Source organism: Staurois parvus, unplaced genomic scaffold, assembly GCF_062004578.1.
Source record: "Staurois parvus isolate SC_StPar_1 unplaced genomic scaffold, SC_StPar_1.0 ptg000232l, whole genome shotgun sequence".
NCBI lineage: Eukaryota > Metazoa > Chordata > Amphibia > Anura > Ranidae > Staurois > Staurois parvus.
Genome location: NW_028318028.1, coordinates 6991872 through 7014947, shown reverse-complemented (window position 1 = coordinate 7014947; position 23076 = coordinate 6991872). Strand labels below are relative to the sequence as shown.

Genomic DNA, 23076 nt, shown 5'->3' with positions numbered 1-23076 from the left:
CACTCAAAGATGTTCTGGTGTTTACAATATCAGCTGATTGGATAGATCAAGATTTTCATCACTGACTCACTTTTTACTCTAGGATAATTCACATCACTGCTATTCCTTTTTGGGACAGTTTGTTTTTATTATGTATGCATTAACACTGGATTTATTTTTATGTATTGCCATTTATAATATTTAACTCATGTTTTCATTCTAGCACAGCACTTTAGGTTTATCTTTTATCTATACACAATTTATATAAATTGTTGTGTCAGCTGTTGTTATGCTTCTCAGCATGATCTCATGTTTATATAAACATATTGGTAGTAATCTAACATGTTTCGACTTTAACAGCCTTCCTCATAGCATGTGCTATGGGAAATGCCATTACAGCCGAAACGAGTTAGCTATTACCAATGTGTTTTAAATGTAGGCAAATAAGTATCTTCATTATACTGCTTATACTGAATGCCAGCTTAGTTGTACAGTGGCCAATTACTTTTAGTTAGTTAAAAGTGTACAGTCAGAGTCTGCCGGCATGTCCAAGATTCCCATATTTTTAGGTGTCTTTAACTCTTTTAATATTTAAACCTTCAAAGTATAACTAATGGCAACACTTTTTTGGTTATGAATATGGTGGAGATGGATTTGAACACCTATTAGGCTTGTATTGCTGTCTGTGCTCCCATTAGGGAAATACATCCCCTCTATTTGTCCTGTTTACTGTTATCATTGAAAGTGAAAGTAAAAGAAAAATCACAAAGTTTGGGTTGTCCCCAGAAAAGTAATCGGGGAAAAAATTCCAATAAGGACACTAGTTCTGGTGACTTAGGGGGCCCCAGGGGATTCCCTAATTTGCAGGGATTTTCTCTTACTCCCTGTTTTGGCTATGAGACAGGAAGTGAAGGGAAATCTCCCCATTGGGACACAGATGGCATAACAAACTAACAGGGGTTATAACCCTACCTTACTCTATCCAAAATGAAAAACAAAAAACAGTTTAGCCTATAGTTCTAGTTTAAAAATCAAACAATAAGGTAACAATGCAGTAAAAAAAGATAAGTAAAAATTACTTGAATTGATACAGGGCAAAACAAAATGAAGTAAAAAAATGTAAAAAGTCCAAGTCATGTAAACTAATCATGTTGGTGGAACAGTTTTCCCAAATATTGAACACAGTGACTGTATAGAAAGCATTAGATGAGGCAATGGAACAGAGATGAGACAGATGTAGTGCGCACATGATGACAGAGGTACAAGGTGACTAGGAGACCAGGAGCAGTAGGGAGAGAAAGTAGTATCGGAATCCAGGGTGATTCACACATCTCTCCACCCTATAACTGCTGGTTAGCATGTTTTGGGATAGACATTAATACCAGAGCCATAAACAGACGCACCCATGGGTGTCAGCTCCCTGTGAGCCTCTCACACCCTAGTGAGGCATGCGTTGTCAGGCTCATCCTAATTCACAAGCCAAACCAAGAGCTGCCTATCTCCTCCCCCCTCACCCAGTCATATAAAGGCAATCATTTGGTGATTCACAGATGCTGTTCTGACAAAACAAGTGACCCTCCAGCAGCCAGGATGAGCATGTTTGGTCCTTCGAAGATCCTCCTGTGCTGGGCAGCTCTGCTAAGTGTCTGCAGTAAGTATCTGAACCAATGGAATAGGTACCTACAGTATGTAAGATGAGGTGAGATAACTGTAAGATAACTGACCTGAAAGAGATGCTAAAGGACTAAGTTACCCAACCAGTTCAAAAGATTTTTGATAACATGCAACAGCAAAATCAATAAATTATGTAGAATATACCTTTGTAATGATGCAACTATATATAAATATTATAAGAGTATTGTAGTCATAATTTTAGAATTATATTTATTATTATTTAGAATATTATTATGTACTTTATAACAGAAAATCATACTTATAATATCAATGATATCCTTTTGTAATGGTCATATTATATTGCTATATATTGTTTTGCAATATATAAAGAATTACGATATATCTATAATCCTCTAATTATTTTTTCTATTGGTAGTAGTGGTAGTATGTACTATAATAATAATAAAATTAGAAATAATAATAGTAACATTTTGGCATTAGTAGTGTAGTGTACACTGCATATTATCAATTATTACTACTACTACTATTGCAATCACTACTATTATTAATAATAATAATAATAATAATAATAATGGTAGTGATTGCAGTAATAATAATAGTAATAGTAATAATTGTTAATATGCAGTGTACACTACACTACTAATGCCAAAATGTTACTATTATTATTTCTAATATTATTATTATTATAGTACATACTACCACTACTACCAATAGAAAAAATAATTAGAGGATTATAGATATATTGTAAATCTTTATATATTGCAAAACAATATATTGCAATATAATATGAAGATTTACAATATATCTATAATCCTCTAATTATTATTTCTATTTGTAGTAGTGGTAGTATGTACTATAATAATAATAATATTAGAAATAATAATAGTAACATTTTGGCATTTGTAGTTGTAGTGTACACTGCATATTAACAATTATTACTATTACTGCAATCACTACTATTATTATTATTATTATTATTATTATTATTATTATTAATAGTAGTGATTGCAATAGTAGTAGTAGTAGTAATTATTAATATGCAGTGTACACTACAACTACTAATGCCAAAATGTTACCATTATTATTTCTAATATTATGATTATTATTATTATAGTACATACTGCCACTACTACCAATAGAAATAATAATTTGAGGATTATAGATATATTGTAAATCTTTATATATTGCAAAACAATATATTGCAATATAATATGAACATATAGCTGCACCATTACAAAAGGATATCATTGATATTATTATAAGTATAATTTTTTAATATAAAGTACATAATATTCTAAATAATAATAATAATTGGTATGACAAATAATAATAAAAACAATAGTAATATTAATATTGGTAGTAGTAGTAAGGTTAGTGTTCGCAGTGATATTGCAGTACAAAATTGTATATTGTTGTTAGATGTCTGCATTCAACATCTGTATATACACCCTCATGTCAAAAATGTTGTTTTGGGGCATTTTTACTTTTTGTCTTTGTGCAATTTAGTAATAATAATAATAATATCACTATCATCATAATCAGAATACATTTATTATACAACTTTATTTTTTCCTACTGTACTAATATAGCTGTTTTCAATGCAAAGCACAACTGCACATTCTTTTGTTAAGTAACTAATTGATAGAGCTTACATTTTTGTTATTTAATTGTTATCCTTCCTATTTTTTGGGTGCTGGCAAAAAAACGCATTCTACTAAATTAATTTTATAGAAATCATGCCAAGAATCTATAATACCACATAACCCAATCATCCACCACAGTGTATTTGTTTTAAAATTAGTATGCAGTCATTAAATAAGTATAAATATTTATATTAGTATGATTAATTGGTACAGTATATACCTGATTGTTAGTGATTTCTTTGAACATGCCAAATGAAAAATCACTTCCAACTACCTTTCGAAGGTGACCAACCTATATTAACCTACCACCAACAGCTTAGTCTATTTAATGGCTCTAGTAGAAACAATTGGCAATGGATACATTTTTCTATTGAAATTTGTATAAAAGGGGCTGGTATTACCAGAATATCGCTGTACCTCCTGTCTGTATAAAGCTTCTTGCACACAGATATAATAAATTACTGATGTTTTATACTCAGGAGCTTTTTGACAAAAAGATCCTGATTAAAATGCTCCATAAAGATCTTATGTAAACGTGGAAAGATGCTTCAACATGTGTATGTGTATACCTATGTAAAATTCTTCTTCATCCTCTTCTAGTTGCCAATGTTGCAATATACCCGTCTACACGTGTATGTGCATAAATTACTGCACTCAAGCATAAAATGTAGATTTTTTTTCTTTTATTGCTCTGTGTTTATCGTCGTGTTAATGATCTTTAAGCAGCTTTAGGCACTGTTCTATAGATCAGTAAAAAAAAAGTGAAGTTTTTTAAAAGAGGACTAAGAATTACTTTATACATAACATTTAAGGCAAGCACCTTGACATTGGTATTCCAGGGACATTAGTCATGAAAATAAAAATGAAAAATGTAATTAAAAAGAAGACATTTTGATTATGAGTTATTACAATGGTGGTGTGAATTGTTAACATTTATAAAGATACAAGGATAAAAAAGCCTCTTTTACACGGAAGCCTATAAATTTCACATTTTTATGCATTCAGGCTTTATTTTTCACTGATCTGAATGCAGCCCAATGTTTTTAAACACTGTAAACTTGAGCTGCATTTAGATCAGTAAAACAAAAATAGCGGTGGTCAGTAATTTTACACATGTATGCACGTATATGCGCAAATACACTCATACGCCACCTTCCCTTGATTAAAAAAAAGCTAGAAGAATTTTTACATGTGTATAAACATACAAGCAAATATGTGTAAATATGCACATGTGCTATACAGTCCATCCTCATGTTTTTTTGTACCAGGAATATCTGATATTCTTCCATTCGTGCCATTTGCAAGTACCCAAAAAGTATTGGCAATTTAATACCTTTTAGTGGCTAACTAAAATAATTTAAGAAGGAATCTAGTGTTCCCAAAACATGTATTTTGTAATATTTAATTAGCTACGAAAATTTATCACTTTGCTATTATTTTTTGTGCCTTTTCTGTCTGTGTATGTATTCTTGGCTAATGCAGTATATTACTTGTCTTTCTGCACACCGATGGAAAATAGCAGGCTGTTTAAAAAAAGGATTCCCCTCTTTTATCCCTTTCAAAGAAACTATATAAAAGAACACAAATTTATAGTAAACTGACACTCAGCAATAAACTTGTTAGCTAATACATAAACCACCAATTGGCCCAGCAGTTGATTTATCCTGTACTACAGACTGTAGCCTGTATGTCAGCTCTGAGAGTAGTCAATGCATACATCTCGTGTTCTCTGTCCATGGTGCTGGGTAAAGCTGAAATATTTCAAGAACAGAAGTACATACCATTTATCTTTATATAAGCAGATAAAACATACTGTCTTTCAAGATTCTCAAGTTGTAACAGAAACATTAAGGACATGCTGGGCCATGAGCTTCCTCAAGAACCCAACTGGCCCTCCTTGTCTGTATTTTTGTGGCAGAATGCACAGACAGTATTGTGACCAAGTGGTCAGCATTGTAGCCTTGCAGGTCTATGGATTTTGGTCACTATGCACATGGACTATATGTATTCTCCATGTCTGTGTGCAAAATAACTTCTGGGAGGACAGGATAAACTATATAGACAGGTTCATGTTTGGTTCTTTTCTCAGCAGACTAGTAAACTTGCATGGAAGGAGAGGAGCATTCATTGTTCAGCACTAGCAATCAAGAAGTGAAGGCTGCATCTGTTATTGGCAAAAATGTCTGTGCTCATGTACAAATAACTGCAAATAATACATCAAAATAAATGCAATGTATAGTAGTTATTTATGAAATATTGCACATTCATATTTTGTATGCTAATCAGCAGTCTTTGCTCTGGGCTTTTTGTTCATACATTTCAACAGAACTCTTCTAGCCCTCTTGAATTGTATTGTAACTGTTCTATCTCCCTTTGTTTTGTAAAGAATTGCACAAACTTTTTGGTGCTATAAATCCTTATTATTAATAATAATAAAGTAATAATAGTAGTAATAGTAAAAATAATAATAATAATAATATAGTAATAATAGTAGTAATAGTAAACATAATAATAATAATATAGTAATAATAGTAGTAATAGTAAACATAATAATATAGTAATAATAGTAGTAATAGTAAACATAATAATAATAATAATAATATAGTAATAATAGTAGTAATAGTAAACATAATAATAATAATATAGTAATAATAGTAGTAATAGTAAACATAATAATATTAATAATAATAATATAGTAATAATAGTAGTAATAGTAAACATAATAATAATAATATAGTAATAATAGTAGTAGTAATAATAAACTACTAATAATAATGATGATAATAATAATAATAATAATACATTTTTACAGACTATCCCTGTGCCCTTTAATGGAAAAAGTTTATTGTTTACAGATCTAAATGGCTCATGCTAATATTTGCACATTAAAGTGAAATCAAAGCAAAGATTGCTCCCTTGTTAGACGGCTGTCTTCACTGAGACAAGATCAGCCTGAAAGGATATAAGTACTGCTGTGCTATAAACACATCAGTTTAAAAACATATAAAAAAAAACAAAAAAAATGTGCACAATAAATCTAATTTTCCTATAAATTATGAAAATCTATTGAAAAGCCAATTTACACAACAACGATATACACATGTAAAAGCTCTAGGAAACCTATACATTCTAATTCTATAGAATAACAATAGAGGCAGAATAAAGTTGTATCGTGTTAGTCATCAGCAAACATAGAAGTTTGGGTTTAAGGTGATACCATTTACAAAATCACAATACTTGCATCTATGCGGTCAATCAAAATTGTCTAATGTCTGACTCTTCAATGTTTTTACAGATGGTTCTCCACATAAGTTTTGCAAGGAGCCAAACTACATGCCCTCTAGTCCTAATGGTAAGTCACACATTAAAAAAAAAGTCATGAGAGAAACATGGGCACTGGTAATGTTGACCTTTGTTTCCAAAAGTGCCATCATCTTGACCCTCTGGCTTTGATGTTGACTTTCTAACTCAAAACAAGTGTGTGTGTGTATGTATATATGTATATATATATATATATATATATATATATATATATATACCTCCAAATTTCATGATGTCCATATTTTTTCCAAGTCAAAGATTCCAGAAGACCTGAAGCCAGAGGGTCAATATAACAGAGTGTCTAAATTGTCAACAGTGGCAACCCAAAATAAATATTCCACTCATATACAGAGCATGGTCTGCTGAGTCACCTATTGGCTTCATATACCTGTACACCATCTTCCAATTCTAGTCCCCATGTTTGTTTCAACCATCTATTAAGTTAAACTCCACCTGCTACCAAATAGGTGTACTTAGGGACATTGCTATGGTCCACCAAGACCCAGAGCTTCCTTGGACACACCTATGGTGAAAAATTGCAGAGGGCCACAGTGAACAGGTTTTACAGTGACTTTTTCTTGTTTTTCTAATTCTCAAATGTTCCCTTGCTTTGTTCTCTTCCCCTTTTTACAGTGCCCTTCTTCTCTAGTAGTACCCTAAGTAATTCTTAACACTAGTCTTCCTGTGTGTCTGGCCTTTAGTTCCAAAAAGCTTCTCACCACCTTTTTTAATCCTCAATTGCAAAGCAGCGTTATTTGCTTGAATGGGTCTTCTTCAACAGGGGTATCATTTCTGCCATGGCAGTAAAGCAGTGTATGCAGCCGTGGCCATTTGTTATTTTCAGAGGTGGGGGTGTCTATAAGGTAGGCTGTATAGACCCCTATGATTTCTAACAGCAGCCCTGTGCCCGACACTACATCATCTCTCAAAAGGAAAAATGCTGTATTTTTTGCAGGACCGACCCTTTTAATGCTATATGCCAATATAAACAATAGTTAACTTGATGGACGCTGAAGTGTAAAGCAAAGTATGTACATATTTTGCATTACTTGGAATGTAGTCAGGACTATAGCCTTATGGACTACTTACCTAGGGGAACAATCTTCTTGCCCAAATTTTTCAGCTCTCTACAGAAAGTAGCATTGCATATCATGTGGATTATTTTGTGTTAATTACAGTAATTAAATTCTGTTTATGACCACACCTCATGCATGAGATTATCCAGCTGTGCCATCTCCCCATGGCAGACCAGAGATTTTATTGCATGTGCACAGTTTTTTGGCATTAAAGTTGTTGGTGTTTCATCTTTTTGATTGGCAAGGGTGTGCCACCACCCAGATGACTGTAGACTCTGCCTAGAATCAGGCTGAGCAATATGACGATAAAAAAGTCAAGATATTAATCCAATTGGGATTCCACCCAAAGGTGAGGACACAGGAGAGAATTTTCAGCCAGGTCTTTGTAAATTAAAAGGGAATAACAAAAATAATAATAACATAGGGAATGGCATTATCACTATAGGTGTTGGTGGTGCAGAAAGATGTTGTTTATGAAGGCAAAAAGCAACCTGCAAAATCTGGTAATCTAGAGCATTAGAGTATTCCATTGGAAATCAACTCTTATCACTACTACTTTACAAACCAATGGAATCAGTTTAATTGGGCTTACTGCAAATCATCATTGCTCACAACCTTATTAACCACTTCAATACGGGCACTTATACCCCCCTCCTGCCCAGGCCAATTTTCAGCTTTCAGCGCTATTGGAACTTGAATGACAATTACTTCGTCATGCAACACTGTACCCATATGAAGTTTTTATAATTTTTTTCACAAAAATAGAGCTTTCTTTTGGTGGTATTTATTCACCACTGACTTTTTTATTTTTTGCTAAATAAAACAAAAAACACCTGAAACTTTTGAAAAAAAAAACGCACTTTTCTTCGATTCTGTTATAAAATTTTGTGAATAAATAACATTTCTGCTACATTTCTTGAAAATAATAATTGAATTTGTATTTTTTTTTTCAAATGTTTCTATTTTTTTTATTACATTTTTTTCTTTTTTTTACCATTTTATTTTTCAGCACACTGTGACCAAAGCAATACAATGTTACCATAGTAACATTGAACTACTTTGGGCAAGTGATCAGGATTTTTTTTTCTTTTAACACATTATGATTGCTAATACCAATGTATTTAATTGATATTTGCAATCATTGTTACTGAATGAAACTGAGTGATTCAGTCTTTTGTTGTGATTAGATGTGATTGGGCATAGCTGGTCACATGATACAGAGGCACTGTGTTGTGTACAGAGGCACTGTGTTGTGTACAGAGGCACTGTGTTGTGTACAGGGGCACTGTGTTGTGTACAGGGGCACTGTGTTGTGTACAGGGGCACGGTGATGTGTACAGGGGCACGGTGATGTGTACAGGGGCACGGTGATGTGTACAGGGGCACGGTGATGTGTACAGGGGCACGGTGATGTGTACAGGGGCACGGTGATGTGTATGGCGGCACGGTGATGTGTAAAGGGGCACTGTGATGTGTATAGAGGCACTGTGATGTGCAAGGGGGCATGGTGATGTGTACAGAGGCACGGTGATGTGTACAGGGGCATGGTGATGTGTACAGGGGCACGGTGATGTGTATGGTGGCACGGTGATGTGTAAAGGGCACTGTGATATGTATAGAGGCACTGTGATGTGCAAGGGGGCACAATGGTGTAGAGGGGCACTGAGACTTGAAAGGAAACTGAGGACACTATTGGATGCTTTAAAGGGGCACTGTGATGTAAAGGGTGGTGGGACTGTGATGTGAAGGGGGTCTTTGATATAAAGGGGGACTGTCGATACTGATGTAAAGGGGGGGGGCTGGGATGTCAAGAGGAGTTGTGATGTGAAGGGGGGCCGAGGACAGTGTTGTAAATAGGGTGCTGCTGATGTAAAGAAGGGTATATGATGTGAAAGGTCCAAGACACTGGTGTTAAGGGGGGGCATGATGTTTTATAACACAAACATGATAATTGGACCTCTTCCAATAGAAACCTTTACCATCTAGACCTCTGTAAATTTTAATTCAAGACCCCTGACCTATATAGTACAGTGAAACGCTTTTTTCTTGTCCCAGAGTGAGTTAGAACCCTCTGCTGGCTTTCTATTGCTGTCATTGCACTTATTAGGGAGATTTCCCTTCACTGGGATAGGAAGTGGGGAGATCTCTCTCCAACAGACCACCATTAAAAAGATGTTTAATTGTGGAATGACAAATGATAAGAAACATTATCAGGTTTTCATTACTGTTCATATCATCATTGAGAAGATCACCTTCATTCCCTGTCTTGTTGATGATTGTGGCTTGGACAGGAAGCTTATAAGTATCTCCTCAAAGGGGACACTGGCAACAGTAATTAGTTACAAAACTTTAAAAAGTACTTTTTTTCCCCATTTCAGTTTAACTTATATAATACTCCATCAAAACATCAGAATAATGTATTTATTGTTATCATCTTCCATTCACCTAGATGCCAATGCTTTGCTTCCAGTATGTGATGGGTCTCCAGGATTTATTCGGGTTTCAGGTGGATCCATTAGTAAGTACCTATCGTAGTCTACAGTTATTGTTTTGTCTTCAGGAACAAAAGTGATTTTTAGCCTTTTACTGTTTATTTTAAAACTCATGCTTTGCAATTCTACACAGTGACTGTGTTTTTAGCGTTCCTCCATTTATTAATTTGATGTTTTATTGATTTTACATATTTCACCAACTGAACAATATTACCAGCAGATAATACTGTATATAAGCATAACAATCCACGTTATTGAGGATAAAAACAGAATCGACTTACATGTAAAAACAGCAGCACACAGCCTAGTGAAGGGACATGATCACCAGACGGTCATAGGTAGGCAGGTGTAGATGTAGAGGAGAACCAGGATCCACACACAGTACAGTGATGTAAACACAGCTGGGACCAGTAAATGACAAGCTGCAGGCAATGCAGTGTGCAGAGAGTGCTAGCCAGGACACAGGCACAGGGGGAGCACTGAGCGCTCTGCATGCACATAGACACAGCCTCCTGGGACAAGGACTACAAAGGTTAATGGGCAACACGTTTACAGGAAAAATAGCCTTTGTCAACATCAGTGCAGAAGTATAAAAAGACAAAAAGTTATGAGACTGCACTTGGACTCTAAGCTTAGAATTGTTAACTTAATTACACATAGGAGTTAATTACACATAGGCAAATAGGGGGGGAAATTATCAAAACTTGGACAGACAGATCCTAACTTCAGTTTGTTCAGGTAAGCTTTCAAAATGAAAGATAGAAGCTGATTGGTTGCTATGTACAGCTGCTACAGATTCTGGCTGCTCCCATCTTGATAAATTTCCCTTGTTAAATGGACTAAGTAAAGTGTGTTGCTTTTGTTGGTATTCTTACTCTTACTCTTGTATGTTGCAGGCCACTCTGGATCTATGAGTGGAGGAAGCAGCTCCCAGTCTATCTTTAGTGGTCAGCAGTCCAGCTTTCAAAGTGGCAGCATGTCAAGCGGTGGAGGTGGTGGAGGTGGCGCTTATGGACAACCTGGAGGTGGAGGCTCTAGTAGCCAGATTATGTCTGCTGGGGGAGGGGGAGGAGGGGGAGGAGGAGGAGGAGGAGGAGGTGGCTACAGCATGTCTGGAGGAAGCTCTGGAGTTGGAGGCTCAAATGGGCAGAGCATTTTTTCTTCTTCTGGAGGAGGAGGAGGAGGAGGAGGAGGAGGAGGTCTTTTTGGCCAATCCAGCATGTCTGGTGGAGCAGGCAGTAGTTCATTTTCTGGAGGTGGAAGCTCAAGTAGCCAGAGCATATCTTCATTCCAATCAGCTGGAGGGAGCTCTCAACACAGCAATGTCATCATTGCAGGAAATGTCAACCCTCCTCAAAGACCAGGTAGTGGTGGAGTAATTGGAGGTTCCTTCGGCCAAAACAGTATGTCGGCATCTGGTGGAGGTGGAGGAATCATTTCGGGTTCATCAAGTGGAGGGGGTGGCTCATCTCTGCAAGATCAAGTCATCCTTGGAATGATAAAATTTGTCCCAGCATCGGGAGGAGCAATTGGTGGAGTAGCAAGCGGAGGTTCTTCAGGTGGAGGAGCTTTTTCAGGCTCATCAATGGGAAGTGGCAGCAACCACCATTCATCCTCAAGTGGAATGGGAAGCTCATTTCATGGGTCTTCCAGTGGATCATCAAGTTCTTTTCATGGATCTTCAAGTGGATCTTCAGTTGTAGGCACAGGTTCATTTCAAGGATCTTCAGGTTTAGGCACAGGGCAATTTGTAGGATCATCTGGTGGTGGCACGGGTCAATTTGTAGGATCATCTGGTGGCGGCACAGGTCAATTTATTGGATCATCTGGTGGCGGCACAGGTCAATTCATTGGATCATCTGGTGGCGGCACAGGTCAATTCAGTGGATCATCGGGTGCAGGCACTGGTCAATTTGTTGGATCTTCAGGTGGAGCTGGAGGTGGATTTCTTCAACAAATTAGCAGTGGAGGATCCGGCGGCGGTGGCGGTGGCGGTGGCGGTGGTGGAGGCGGTGGTGGAGGCGGCGGTGGTGTTATAGTAAATCCACCTAGACTGCCAGGTAAAGTATAACATTTATTGATTGCATTATGTTTACCATTTAATACACACATTTTATGTATTATTCAATTATGTAAAGATTAACAATGAACCAGCCCCAGTGATTAATATATCATTAGAAGTGTCAGATAATGTTTGTTCAGCTGTACTTTTCTTTATACTTTTTTTGCAAATGAGAAATGACACCATATGCTAAAGTCAGGGTTAGGGCGTGTGTTAGTGTTAGAGGGAGGGTTAGTGTTAGAGGTTGGGGTTACAAGCAGAGTTAGTGCTAGGGTTACAGGGAGGGTGGGTTAGTGCGTAGATTGATGTAACAGAGACCATTTATGTTATTGTTTCAGGGAGGGTTAGAGTTAAAACTGAGGCTACAGGGTGAGTTTGTCTTAAAGGTGGGATTTTAGGGAGGGCTATATTGGGGTAAAAGTCAGGATTAGGGGTGGAGTTGAGCTGCTTTCATACTGATCTGTTTTTATTCTGCTTTTGCGTAAAAAAAAAAGGTGGGAGAAAAATCTGTGACCATGTACTGTAATCCTACAGTCATGGCCGAAATTGTTGGCACCCTTGATATTTTTCCTGAAAATCAAGTATTTCACACAAAAAAGGTATTGCATTAACACATGTTTTGCTATACACATGTTTATTCCCTTTGTATGTATTGGAACAAATATAAAACAGAGGCAGAAAAGCAAATATGACATAATGTCACACAAAACCCCAAAAATGGGCTGGACAAAAGTATTGGCACCCTTAACTTAATATTTGGTTGCACACCCTTTGGAAAACATAACTGAAATCAGTCGCTTCCTATAACCATCAATAAGCTTCTGACACCTCTCACCCGGAATTTTGGACCACTCTTCCTTTGCAAACAGCTCCAGGTCTCTCTTATTGGAAGGACACCTTTTCCCAACAGCAATTTTAAGATCTCTCCACAGGTGTTCAATGGGATTTAGATCTGGGCTCATTGCTGGCCACTTCAGAACTCTCCAGCGCTTCTTTGCCATCCATTTCTGAGTGCTTTTTGACGTATGTTTGGGGTCATTGTCCTGCTGGAAGACCCAGGATCTTGGACGCAAACCCAGCTTTCTGACACTGGGCCCTACAGTGCGACCCAAAATCCTTTGGTAATCCTCAGATTTCATGATGCCTTGCACACAGTCAAGGCACCCAGTGCCAGAGGCAGCAAAACAACCCCAAAACATCATTGAACCTCCACCATATTTTACCGTAGGTACTGTGTTTTGTTCTTTGTAGGCCTCATTCCGTTTTCGGTAAACAGTAGAATGATGTGCTTTACCGAAAAGCTCTATCTTGGTCTCATCTGTCCACAAGACGTTTTCCCAGAAGGCTTTTGGCTTACTCAAGTACATTTTGGCAAACTGTAGTCTTGCTTTTTTATGTCTCTGTGTCAGCAGTGGGGTCCTCCTGGGTCTCCTGCCATAGCGTTTCATTTCATTTAAATGTCGACGGATAGTTCGCGCTGACACTGATGCTCCCTGAGCCTGCAGGACAGCTTGAATGTCTTTGGAACATGTTTGGGGCTGCTTATCCACCATCCGGACTATTCTGCGTTGCAATCTTTCATCAATTTTCCTCATCCGTCCACGACCAGGGAGATTAGCTACAGTGCCATGGGTTGCAAACTTCTTGATAATGTTGCGCACTGTGGACAAAGGCAAATCTAGTTCTCTGGAGATGGACTTGTAACCTTGAGATTGTTGATATTTTGCCACAATTTTGGTTCTCAGGTCCTCAGACAGTTCTCGTCTCCTCTTTCTGTTGTCCATGCTTAGTGTGGCACAGACAGACACACAATGCAAAGGTTAAGTGAACGTCTCTCCTTTTTATCTGCTTTCAGGTGTGATTTCTATATTGCCCACACCTGTTACTTGCCCCAGGTGAGTTTACAGGAGCATCACATGCTTGTAACATTCTTATTTATCCGCAGTTGTGAAAGGGTGCCAATACTTTTGTCCAGCCCATTTTTGGAGGTTTGTGTGACATTATGTCGAATTTGCTTTCTTTCCTCCCTTTTTTTGTTTTGTCCCAATACACACAAAGGGAATAAACATGTGTATAGCAAAACATGTGTTAATGCAATACGTTTCGTGAGAAATACATGATTTTCAGGAAAAATATCAAGGGTGCCAACAATTTCGGCCATGACTGTATGTAATCCTTCACACTGATCCGTTGCAGGTCTGCTGCATTTTTTTTAAACTCCTGCTTGCTGCATTTGTGGTGCAGGTTTGGTGCTGTAAACAGAACGCCCCTCTCCACTGAAATGAATGGAAAACTCAGCAAAACGCATTAAAAACGCATGTGCGTAGCGTTTTTAGTGGGTTTTTTTGTTACATTTTTTGAGTTGTAAAAAAAATGCCTCACAAATGCGGTAAAAAATTAATTTTTGCCATGTTTTTCTACGGATCAGTGTGAAAGTAGCTTTACAAGCAAGGTTACTGTTAGGGTTACAAGAAGGGTTGGTGCTAGGACTAATACCAAAAATCAGAAAACACCTTACACAGTTAAAATGAATTTATGTGAAATATTTTACCTGCCAACAGATTGAACTTTCTGTTCCTCCGATCTTGTGATTTGCAGGACCCTGCCACGTCATATAGCCACCAATATGTTTCCACTAGTTCCTGGTTCTGTTTTACAGCTTCCTCTGTCAGCTGCCCATTATATATACATCATTTTCCAATGAGTAGCCTAGGAACAGAGGGGTGACAGGAATGTGTTAAACTAAACCAAAATATAGAGGTTTCACGCATGGCTATAAAACGTAGAAGAGGTGTAAACTACAAGCCTGGGCAAGGAGAATTACAAATCCTTAGTCTAGGACCATATGACAGCAGGGTGGTCTCTTGTGGCAATTCACTTTTCTAACATGGTTCCCCAATCAAAGGTAGATTTCCACTAAAAATGATAGGTCCTGAATGTATTGCCCATCCGTACATCAATTGTGTGCTGTCAGAACCTATTCTGTTTTTCCTCCCCGGCCTGGCCAGTATAGAAATGTGACATAAAATGAAAATGTCTTCAAAGCTCAGGAGATTTTTCCAACATGTCAGACGTATAAGTGTGTCTGATACTTAAAACTTCTTATAACTCTTAAGCAGTATTGTATTGTTAGCCCAGCCCAACCCCCTGTAAAGGAAAAAAAAACCTCCATATGTTATGGAGATGAGGAGATGGCGAGATGTTCTGTGTTCCTAACAGACTTCTTGCCTTAAAGCAGCTGTAAACCCTTACATATACCCAGTGAAGTGACTGGCCTTGGGTGATACACAGAGATGAAACAATTCCTCCTACAACAAGTTGTACCTCTTTATCTGCAGTCTTCTCTTCTCTACATCCATTCAAAGAGATAAATTTATATAGCTTATCTGAGAGTTCAGAAAAAAAGATCCAGAGAGCTGAAATTACATACTGCAGAACTCCTTGAGGAGAGTTCTGAATGCTGATTGGAGGGAAGAAAAACACCCTCCTGCACACAGCCCACAGAACTTGCTAGTCAAGTTGCAAAATAATATTTTTTGTTCTTGGGTTTAGAAACACTTTAACACCTAGCTGGCCCATTTATACCAAGAGATGTTCAGATACCACCCTAATAGTTCACCAACTGTTTGTTCAAATAAACATGTCTGATCTTATTGTCTATAGGAGGACTAAACCCAAATGACATTCCAGTGTCTAAAGGCTGCAAGAAGCCTGGAGGAGGTGGATGTGAGTACTATTTTTGTTATTTATTTGTTATCTGTTTTAGTAGGCTATAGAATGGTTTCCGCTTTGGAAAACCCAAAACTCCAAGGTGACACATATTCATATCATGATCCTTATTGTGTTACCAAAAAGTTCCATCAACTCAAGCTATTGACAGGTTGAATGACACCTTTGGGTGTTGGGTGTTTCTGCATTCCCACTTGCCACAACTATTACGTTTTACTTCTGCAATGATGTTACATTTTGGACCGTGCAGCATATGAAATAAAACCTTGCTTGTCTTCACAGTGGCCACTGTGAAAGATTACAAAAAACATTGATGGGTTAGCCCAACCCCCTTTATCTCGAATTTCAGTGTGAACATAACTGACAATATCTAACAATTGTTTGATTATTATTGAGGAAAACAATTCCCCACAATGGACACACTTGAAGCATGCTTTGTTTCATTTGAGAACTAAATGTATTCCTACATCATTGTTGCAGCTGACCATGGAACCGGCGTTGGAGGAGGAGGCGGCGGCGGCTCCCAAAACCAAAACCAGGTTTCTGGTGGTGGTACTGGAGGTGGCTTATCTCAAATTTCCCAGTCACAAAATCAAGGATCACAGCAACAAGGTGGAGGCGGCAATTTTGGGTCTGGAGGTGAGTGATAATTCATGGTTTTATCAACAGACACCGCCCTTTAAAAGGCTGCACTTTGATACTTCATCTCTCTCTCTCAAGTGAGATTTTGGAATATCTCAAATGAATTCCTGCCCACACACATAACAATCTGACTATATAATCGCTGTGTAATGTGAAGTATTAAGGTCAACTTAAAGGAATCAAAGTTTTTCCAATCAGGAAGGGCTTCACATTTCACAGTTGTTGGTAAATGTACATTTTGAAAAATCAGAATGTAACTTGTGTGTGTCTAGTTATTTCAATAATTGGAAAGTTAGGTCCTTTTTAGTCAGTATTTTTATTAAGGTTTTGTGTTAAAATTGCTGCGAAAAGTACAGAAAACCATCTGATGATGTGCCAAAAATTCAGTGAGCTCCTTTCTTTGAGCAAACTATGTTGCCTCTACAGCACTGAAATCCCAAGCAGTGTTGTCACCTCTGCCTGGGGTCTTACCTTCTTGACTACAAATCACTTCCATTATATGTAATGGATGTGGAGATGAGGTGTACCGTAGTATAACTGGAGAGAACGTCAGTGCAGCAGAGTTTCTGTGGTGTCAGATCACTACAGGATGTTAGAATATTTATTTCAGGTACTTATATAGTGCCGCCAATTTACACAGCGCTTTACATATATATATATTGTACATTGACATCAGTCCCTAACCCTCAAGGGGTGTACAATCTAAGGTCCCTAACTTACATTCATACATACACATATTAGGGCCAATTTAGACAGGATCCAATTAACCTACCAGCATGTCTTTGGAGTGTTGGAGGAAACTGGAGTACCCGGAGGAAACCCACGCAGGCACAGGGAGAACATGCAAACTCCAGGCAGGTGGTGCCGTTGCTGGGATTCGAACCAACGACCCGAGTATTGCCAGGCGGAAGTGCTAACCATTTAGCCACTGTGCTGCCCAATAGAAGAATAGAAGCTGAATGCTTTTCTGGCAGACCAACAACTATTTGTCTTTACTTTCCGAAGTTGCAAAGAAACAAAAAGGGGAAAAATGTGTATATGGAGGTTTTTTGTTTTGTTTTTTTAAATACAATGAAACAAATGTTCAACAATGACAACAGTATGCTACATTACAAATATATATATATAATTTTTTTTTCATATAGTTATTGTGAAACACATAAATATCATCACCAAGAGCCACATAGGACAGAGTACCTTTTTCCAGAAACTCATCTATGCAGCCTCTCAATCTAAAATAGAAAAGCTATACAATATCTATACAAAACACTATACAATCCCTTTAAAAGTCCTTGTCCTTGGGTTGTGTTGTGTTTTAGATAGGACTATTTTTGTATTGACATATCAGTCAACAAACAGAGCATGTTATGTGTTGTATAGACTCTCTTTAGTACATCTTTTAAAAAAAAAGCCCCCCTTTTACAGAGTTCAATAGCTCAATCTGAACTGTATACACACATTATCAGAGCAGAGTCCCTTTTCAATCCAGTATCAAACAGCTCCATAGTGTGCTGTAAATTCAGCATCATAGGTGTAGCTTGTGGGATTTGAAATTATATAATGGTATTAATAGAGAAAAAGGTGCAGCACTAATAGTGATCAAATATTAATATAGCTTCTAAAATAAAGACATTAAATTCTCATAAATGCGTTATTCAATCTAGTGTCCAAAAACATAGTGTGCAAGTTCTGTCTGGTCTCCTTCTTTCATAAGGATGAATGATCCGAAGATGAACAGGGAAATAAATGAAATGCGCACTCACCAGAAGTGCGTTTATAAAACGCATAAAGGAGTTTTGTCTTTTTTTTGTCCGATACGTCTATGTCCTTGGCTCTCGGGTGAAGTTGTATTCTCTGATCCTCACCACTCATCCATTATGAGTCAGTAATTTTTTCTTTGTCTTTTCACCTCTGATTTGCAAATAAAGTATTTTACGCAGTATCACGCTATGTGATGTCCCTTATTGGGCTCTTTATGAGCACCACCCTTTCGCAGTACCGAGTTTAAGGAGGGACCCCAGAGGTGCATGAATGTCTGAGGAATCAGGGAACCTGGCCATAATGGATGAGTGGTGATGATCAGAGAATACAACTTCACCCGAGAGCCAAGGACCTAGACGTATCGGACAAGAAAAAGACAAAACTCCTTTATGCGTTTTATAAACGCACTGCTGGTGAGTGCGCATTTCATTTATTTCCCTGTTCATCTTCGGATCATTCATCCTTATGAAAGAAGGAGACCAGACAGAACTTGCACACTATGTTTTTGGACACTAGATTGAATAACGCATTTATGAGAATTTAATGTCTTTATTTTAGAAGCTATATTAATATTTGATCACTATTAGCGCTGCACCTTTTTCTCTATTTGTTGTCTTGGAAGGTTATATTGGTTGCCTTTTTTGGTGTTCTAGCGGCTTGTATCTGATTTTTGATCACAGTAAGTGCTCGCTATACAAATCTATATCTATATAATGGTATTAATCTTAATCTGATGGGTTATGTACAACGTCTATTTTTTTTATTCAGAAAAGCGTATCAGTTTTAAGGGCATTCCCCTCCGGTACATGTCAAAGCATCCTAACCTATAAAAAATAAGTTGTTAGAACTGTAAATTAGATTGTCTTATCTGTGATGGAAACAGATTGGCCAAAAACCCAGACAAGGCAAGATGAAAAGTGGATTGGTTGAACCTGATTATCAGTACCACAGTATATTACAAAAAAGTGGCTAGTCATGGTAAGGAACAAAAGGTGTAGCCTAGTGTGGCTTCTATTCTGCCCTCCAACATTGTGATGAGACAGAATATCTCCGATGGAGAATTATATGAAAAACCATACCGCCAGAACATTATACAATATATATGTTCTCTGTATAAAAAATAGATCTTTTTTTGCATTCTCTCTTATTAACTACCAGTTGTAAATTTCTCTTTCTTTCTCCTAAAAGGTTTTTCCCAGCAAGCACAATCTGGAAGATAGATCCTTAATGGGGCAAATTCACCAACTACTGAAGTGGTAAGTGTGTGGACACTATCTCATTCTATGGGAAGCAGTTGGGATCACTATCAAAGGGAAAAGGAATCAATTAAAAAGGAAGACTCATAAAAAAAAAAAGTAGTGATGTACCGATATATCGATCACCAACAATTATCAACTGAAAATAGGGTTATCTGCAATTTGCCGATAGGAAAAAAAAGGTGGCGATGATACCGATGTTTCATTTCTCTAAGGATAAGTTTGCCTTTCATAATATGGTACGCAGAGTGTAATGTGTTATGAACGGACTGGCCCTATTGCTCCCTGCTTTGACAGCTAGCAGGGCATCTTCTCCTTCCGCTGTCAAAATTTTTAAAAACCGCGACCGTGCGGGGCTCCACCCACGTGGACGCATCACTCATTCACAGGCTACTGTGAATGAGAAAATTACAAGTCTCGACAGCCTTAGCGGCTATCGGCTTGTAGTTCTCAATGAACTCCCACGGCACTGTGAGCGCTGTGGTAGTTTACTGAGTCTTCCTGTCAGTGTGTATCAGCTTGCTCGTACTGGATGTATGAGCAAGCAGATATACTGACAGGTCTGCAGGAGTCCTGCATGGCACCAGTAATCTGCTGATTGCTGGCGCAATGATTTCCAGCCTCCTGCAACAAAAAATAATAAATGCACATTTTTTTGCAGGTAAAAAAATGTGCATTTATTATTTTTTGTCAATAGGTGAACTTATTCTTTAATTTATTGTGCAGTGTATGTATGTGTGTGTATATATAGTATTTTTTTTTCAATAAAACTTATTTACTGGATATATACACACACATATATATATATATAATTTATTTTTAATTATTATTTATTTATTTTTAAACTATCCATTTCAGTGCACCCTGAATTTTTGGTTTCGGTCCAGAATTTTCATTTCGGTGCACCACTGAAAAAAATTTATTTTTAAAGCTTGGCTCCTTATAACATTCAGACAAATGATGGAGATATGTTAAGAAAGTGTTTTTTCTTCTGCTTTCTATGGGTCATAATGGGTCCTGCCAGGTCCTTTAGATATCTATATTCTAGAGTTGCTATACCAATGAACAGGAAGTAAAAAAAAAAATAGTGGTCATAAAACTACTATGAAATTAAAGCCTAATTATAGCCATTTTTGACTTTTTAGTTTAGAATGGTAGGGTGGGGGTGTCCTTATGAATCCCATATAAGAAATATGGGTGCGGTTGTCATCGTGGCACAAAGGTTCAGGCAGCAGTAAAAACATTGTTATATGCCCTAACCCTTTCTGTTTTTTTTTACTTTGCTGGAGAAATGACCCATCACTTCTAGTCCTTACAGGAAATGTGGAGAAATCTCCACCTTAGAGTTACTAAAAACCTGACCAAGGTTCTAACTCCACTCTCTATGACTGGAATTGGGCTCCACATACATTTAAGATTTTCTCCATTTTCTCATATAACAACGTATCCATATTTTAAATATCTTTTCAAGGCAATTTTCTCAAACTCTGCTCTAGGAAGATCAAGTGGTTTAGAACAAGCCCTCTTTACTGTTGCACTATTGTAACATTTTGTAAAAGATAATTTTCTACCTTTTCCAATATTTTTTTTTGGAAAGTATTTAATAAATATAGATTTAGAATGAAAAAATTAGAATGTATAAGATGGTGTTAGAGCAAAACACAGATACAGAAAGAGCCATATTAGAAGGCACGTAAGACACAAACCTGTATCTAGGGAAGAAAATAAAAAAAGCAACCTCTAAATGTAAAATTCTATACTTTACTTTTTTGACTGGTTGATTGCAGCAGCAGAACTGAGGATGGAGTTTTGTTGGCTACTGTTCCTCAGAATAGGTTTCCCACGGGAAAAATCCAAAATTACGTATATGACAGGTTAGAAACTGTCACTAGAATTAACAGCAGTTTTTCAAACCCTTGCTCCTCAAAAAACAAACAAACATTGTTTTATTACTTGTTGATCCTGCCAGTAGATCCTTTATTTTTTCACTTTCTATAAAGGGGTGACTACTCTTGTCATTCTGAGAAATCAAACAGCAGTGTAATCACCCTGTGGACAGGGTAGTCTTAGAAGAACACGTGGCTTTAAATAGACTTGTTTATTTTATTTTGACCTTTTTGCGCTTTATCCTTGTTATAATAATAGGACAAAAGTTTGAATAACCATGTGTAGTAATAATCATGTCTCTTTCTTACAGAACATTCAACATCTGATATGCTGAAACAGAAAAATTGCGAAGAAAAATAAGGGATTGTAAATAATTTATTTTTGTACCAGTTGTCCTATATTGGGGTCTATTCGCTCCCCAAAAATGTATTAATGGACCCTTTTACGGATGCGTGGATGAATATTGGTGCTTGTCCTCTGGTCAGCTCAGGATTTCCCAAACACAACTTACTCTGATCCTCTCAATAAGCTCTTGCCGAGAGCAATTTTGTGCCATATGAAATGTGTTTTTATATCTCTTTTTAAATAAAAATGTGAAGTCTTAATTTCTACATGTGCAATAAAATTTGCATCAGATATGTGTTAATGCGGGTTAGGCTCATTATGCTATATATCTCGTTTAATAGCAGGGACTTCACCTGTTCACACTATGTGCTGCTTTAGCACAATGCATTACTATGTGGTAAGGTGTGGTATGTTAAAGAATTCCAGGCATGCTATATCTTTTACAGAGTTACATTGGACCAGCTTGGACCAATGTAACTATGTAAATACCATACCTGACCAATGCTCTTGGAAGCCAAAAATCACTGAAGAAAACATTACTACACCAGTGATCTCCAATTATTTACGGATCCTGTAATGAGCAGCTTGTCCTAATGCATTGTGAATACAGGAGGTTGGCTCCCAGGCACCATTCAGAGAATGTTTTTTTGCCTTTTCTGAATCGAAGCAAAAGGTTCTCTGATTGGACAAGGTGGAGAGCTGGGGCAGTGCAGAAAGAATAATACTGGAGACAACATCTTGGTGAACACCAGAGGTGCAAAAGATATTTTGACTGGCAGAGCCACAAACTGAAAATGTAGAGTGTAGGAACTGCTTGTGTGAAACATGTAGGTACAGTACATTCACAGAGGCCATAATGTCTCCCGGGTAAATACAAGTAAGAATAATACTGGGGCCAGCACCTTGGTGAACACCCAAGGTGCAAAAGATAGACCGAATGGCAGTGGCACAAACAGAAAGTAGAGAGGGCCCACAGCAAATCATAGGAACCGCTAGTGTGCTGGAACAATGGCAACATGTAGGTATGTGTACTTGATGTCCACTGAGGCCATAAAGTCTCCCCGGTAACGGGGCAATGACAGACCTGGAAGACTCCATGCTGAGTTTCCGGAAGATAATTAATGCCTTAAGATCCAAGATGGGGCACATGTCCACTTTGGGATTGAGAACTGTAAACAGATTGGAGTAAACACAAGGTCTAGGGCAACGACCCCCTTTTTCAGAAGACCTGGTAGAGTGACAAACCAG

At 37.4% G+C, this 23076-nt stretch overlaps 1 protein-coding gene across 1 annotated transcript; it reads left to right on the top strand.

Moving 5' to 3' along the window:
• The first annotated feature begins 1481 nt into the window (after positions 1 to 1481).
• Positions 1482 to 22129, top strand: LOC149460317 (uncharacterized). The gene is made up of 8 exons (XM_089679853.1): positions 1482 to 1630; positions 6553 to 6609; positions 10104 to 10172; positions 11043 to 12206; positions 15872 to 15934; positions 16418 to 16576; positions 19529 to 19596; positions 21794 to 22129. Exons 1-7 carry the CDS (start codon positions 1570 to 1572, stop codon positions 19558 to 19560), a joined length of 1605 nt encoding a protein of 534 aa, XP_089535979.1. The 5' UTR covers positions 1482 to 1569; the 3' UTR covers positions 19561 to 19596; positions 21794 to 22129.
• The last annotated feature ends 947 nt before the right edge of the window (positions 22130 to 23076 follow it).

Coding starts and splice junctions, on each gene's coding strand:
- LOC149460317 (XM_089679853.1), top strand. CDS start 1,570: ATGAGCATGTTTGGTCCTTCGAAGATCCTCCTGTGCTGGGCAGCTCTG. Junction 1,631..6,552: donor AGCTCTGCTAAGTGTCTGCA/GTAAGTATCTGA, acceptor ATGTTTTTACAG/ATGGTTCTCCACATAAGTTT. Junction 12,207..15,871: donor AAATCCACCTAGACTGCCAG/GTAAAGTATAAC, acceptor TATTGTCTATAG/GAGGACTAAACCCAAATGAC.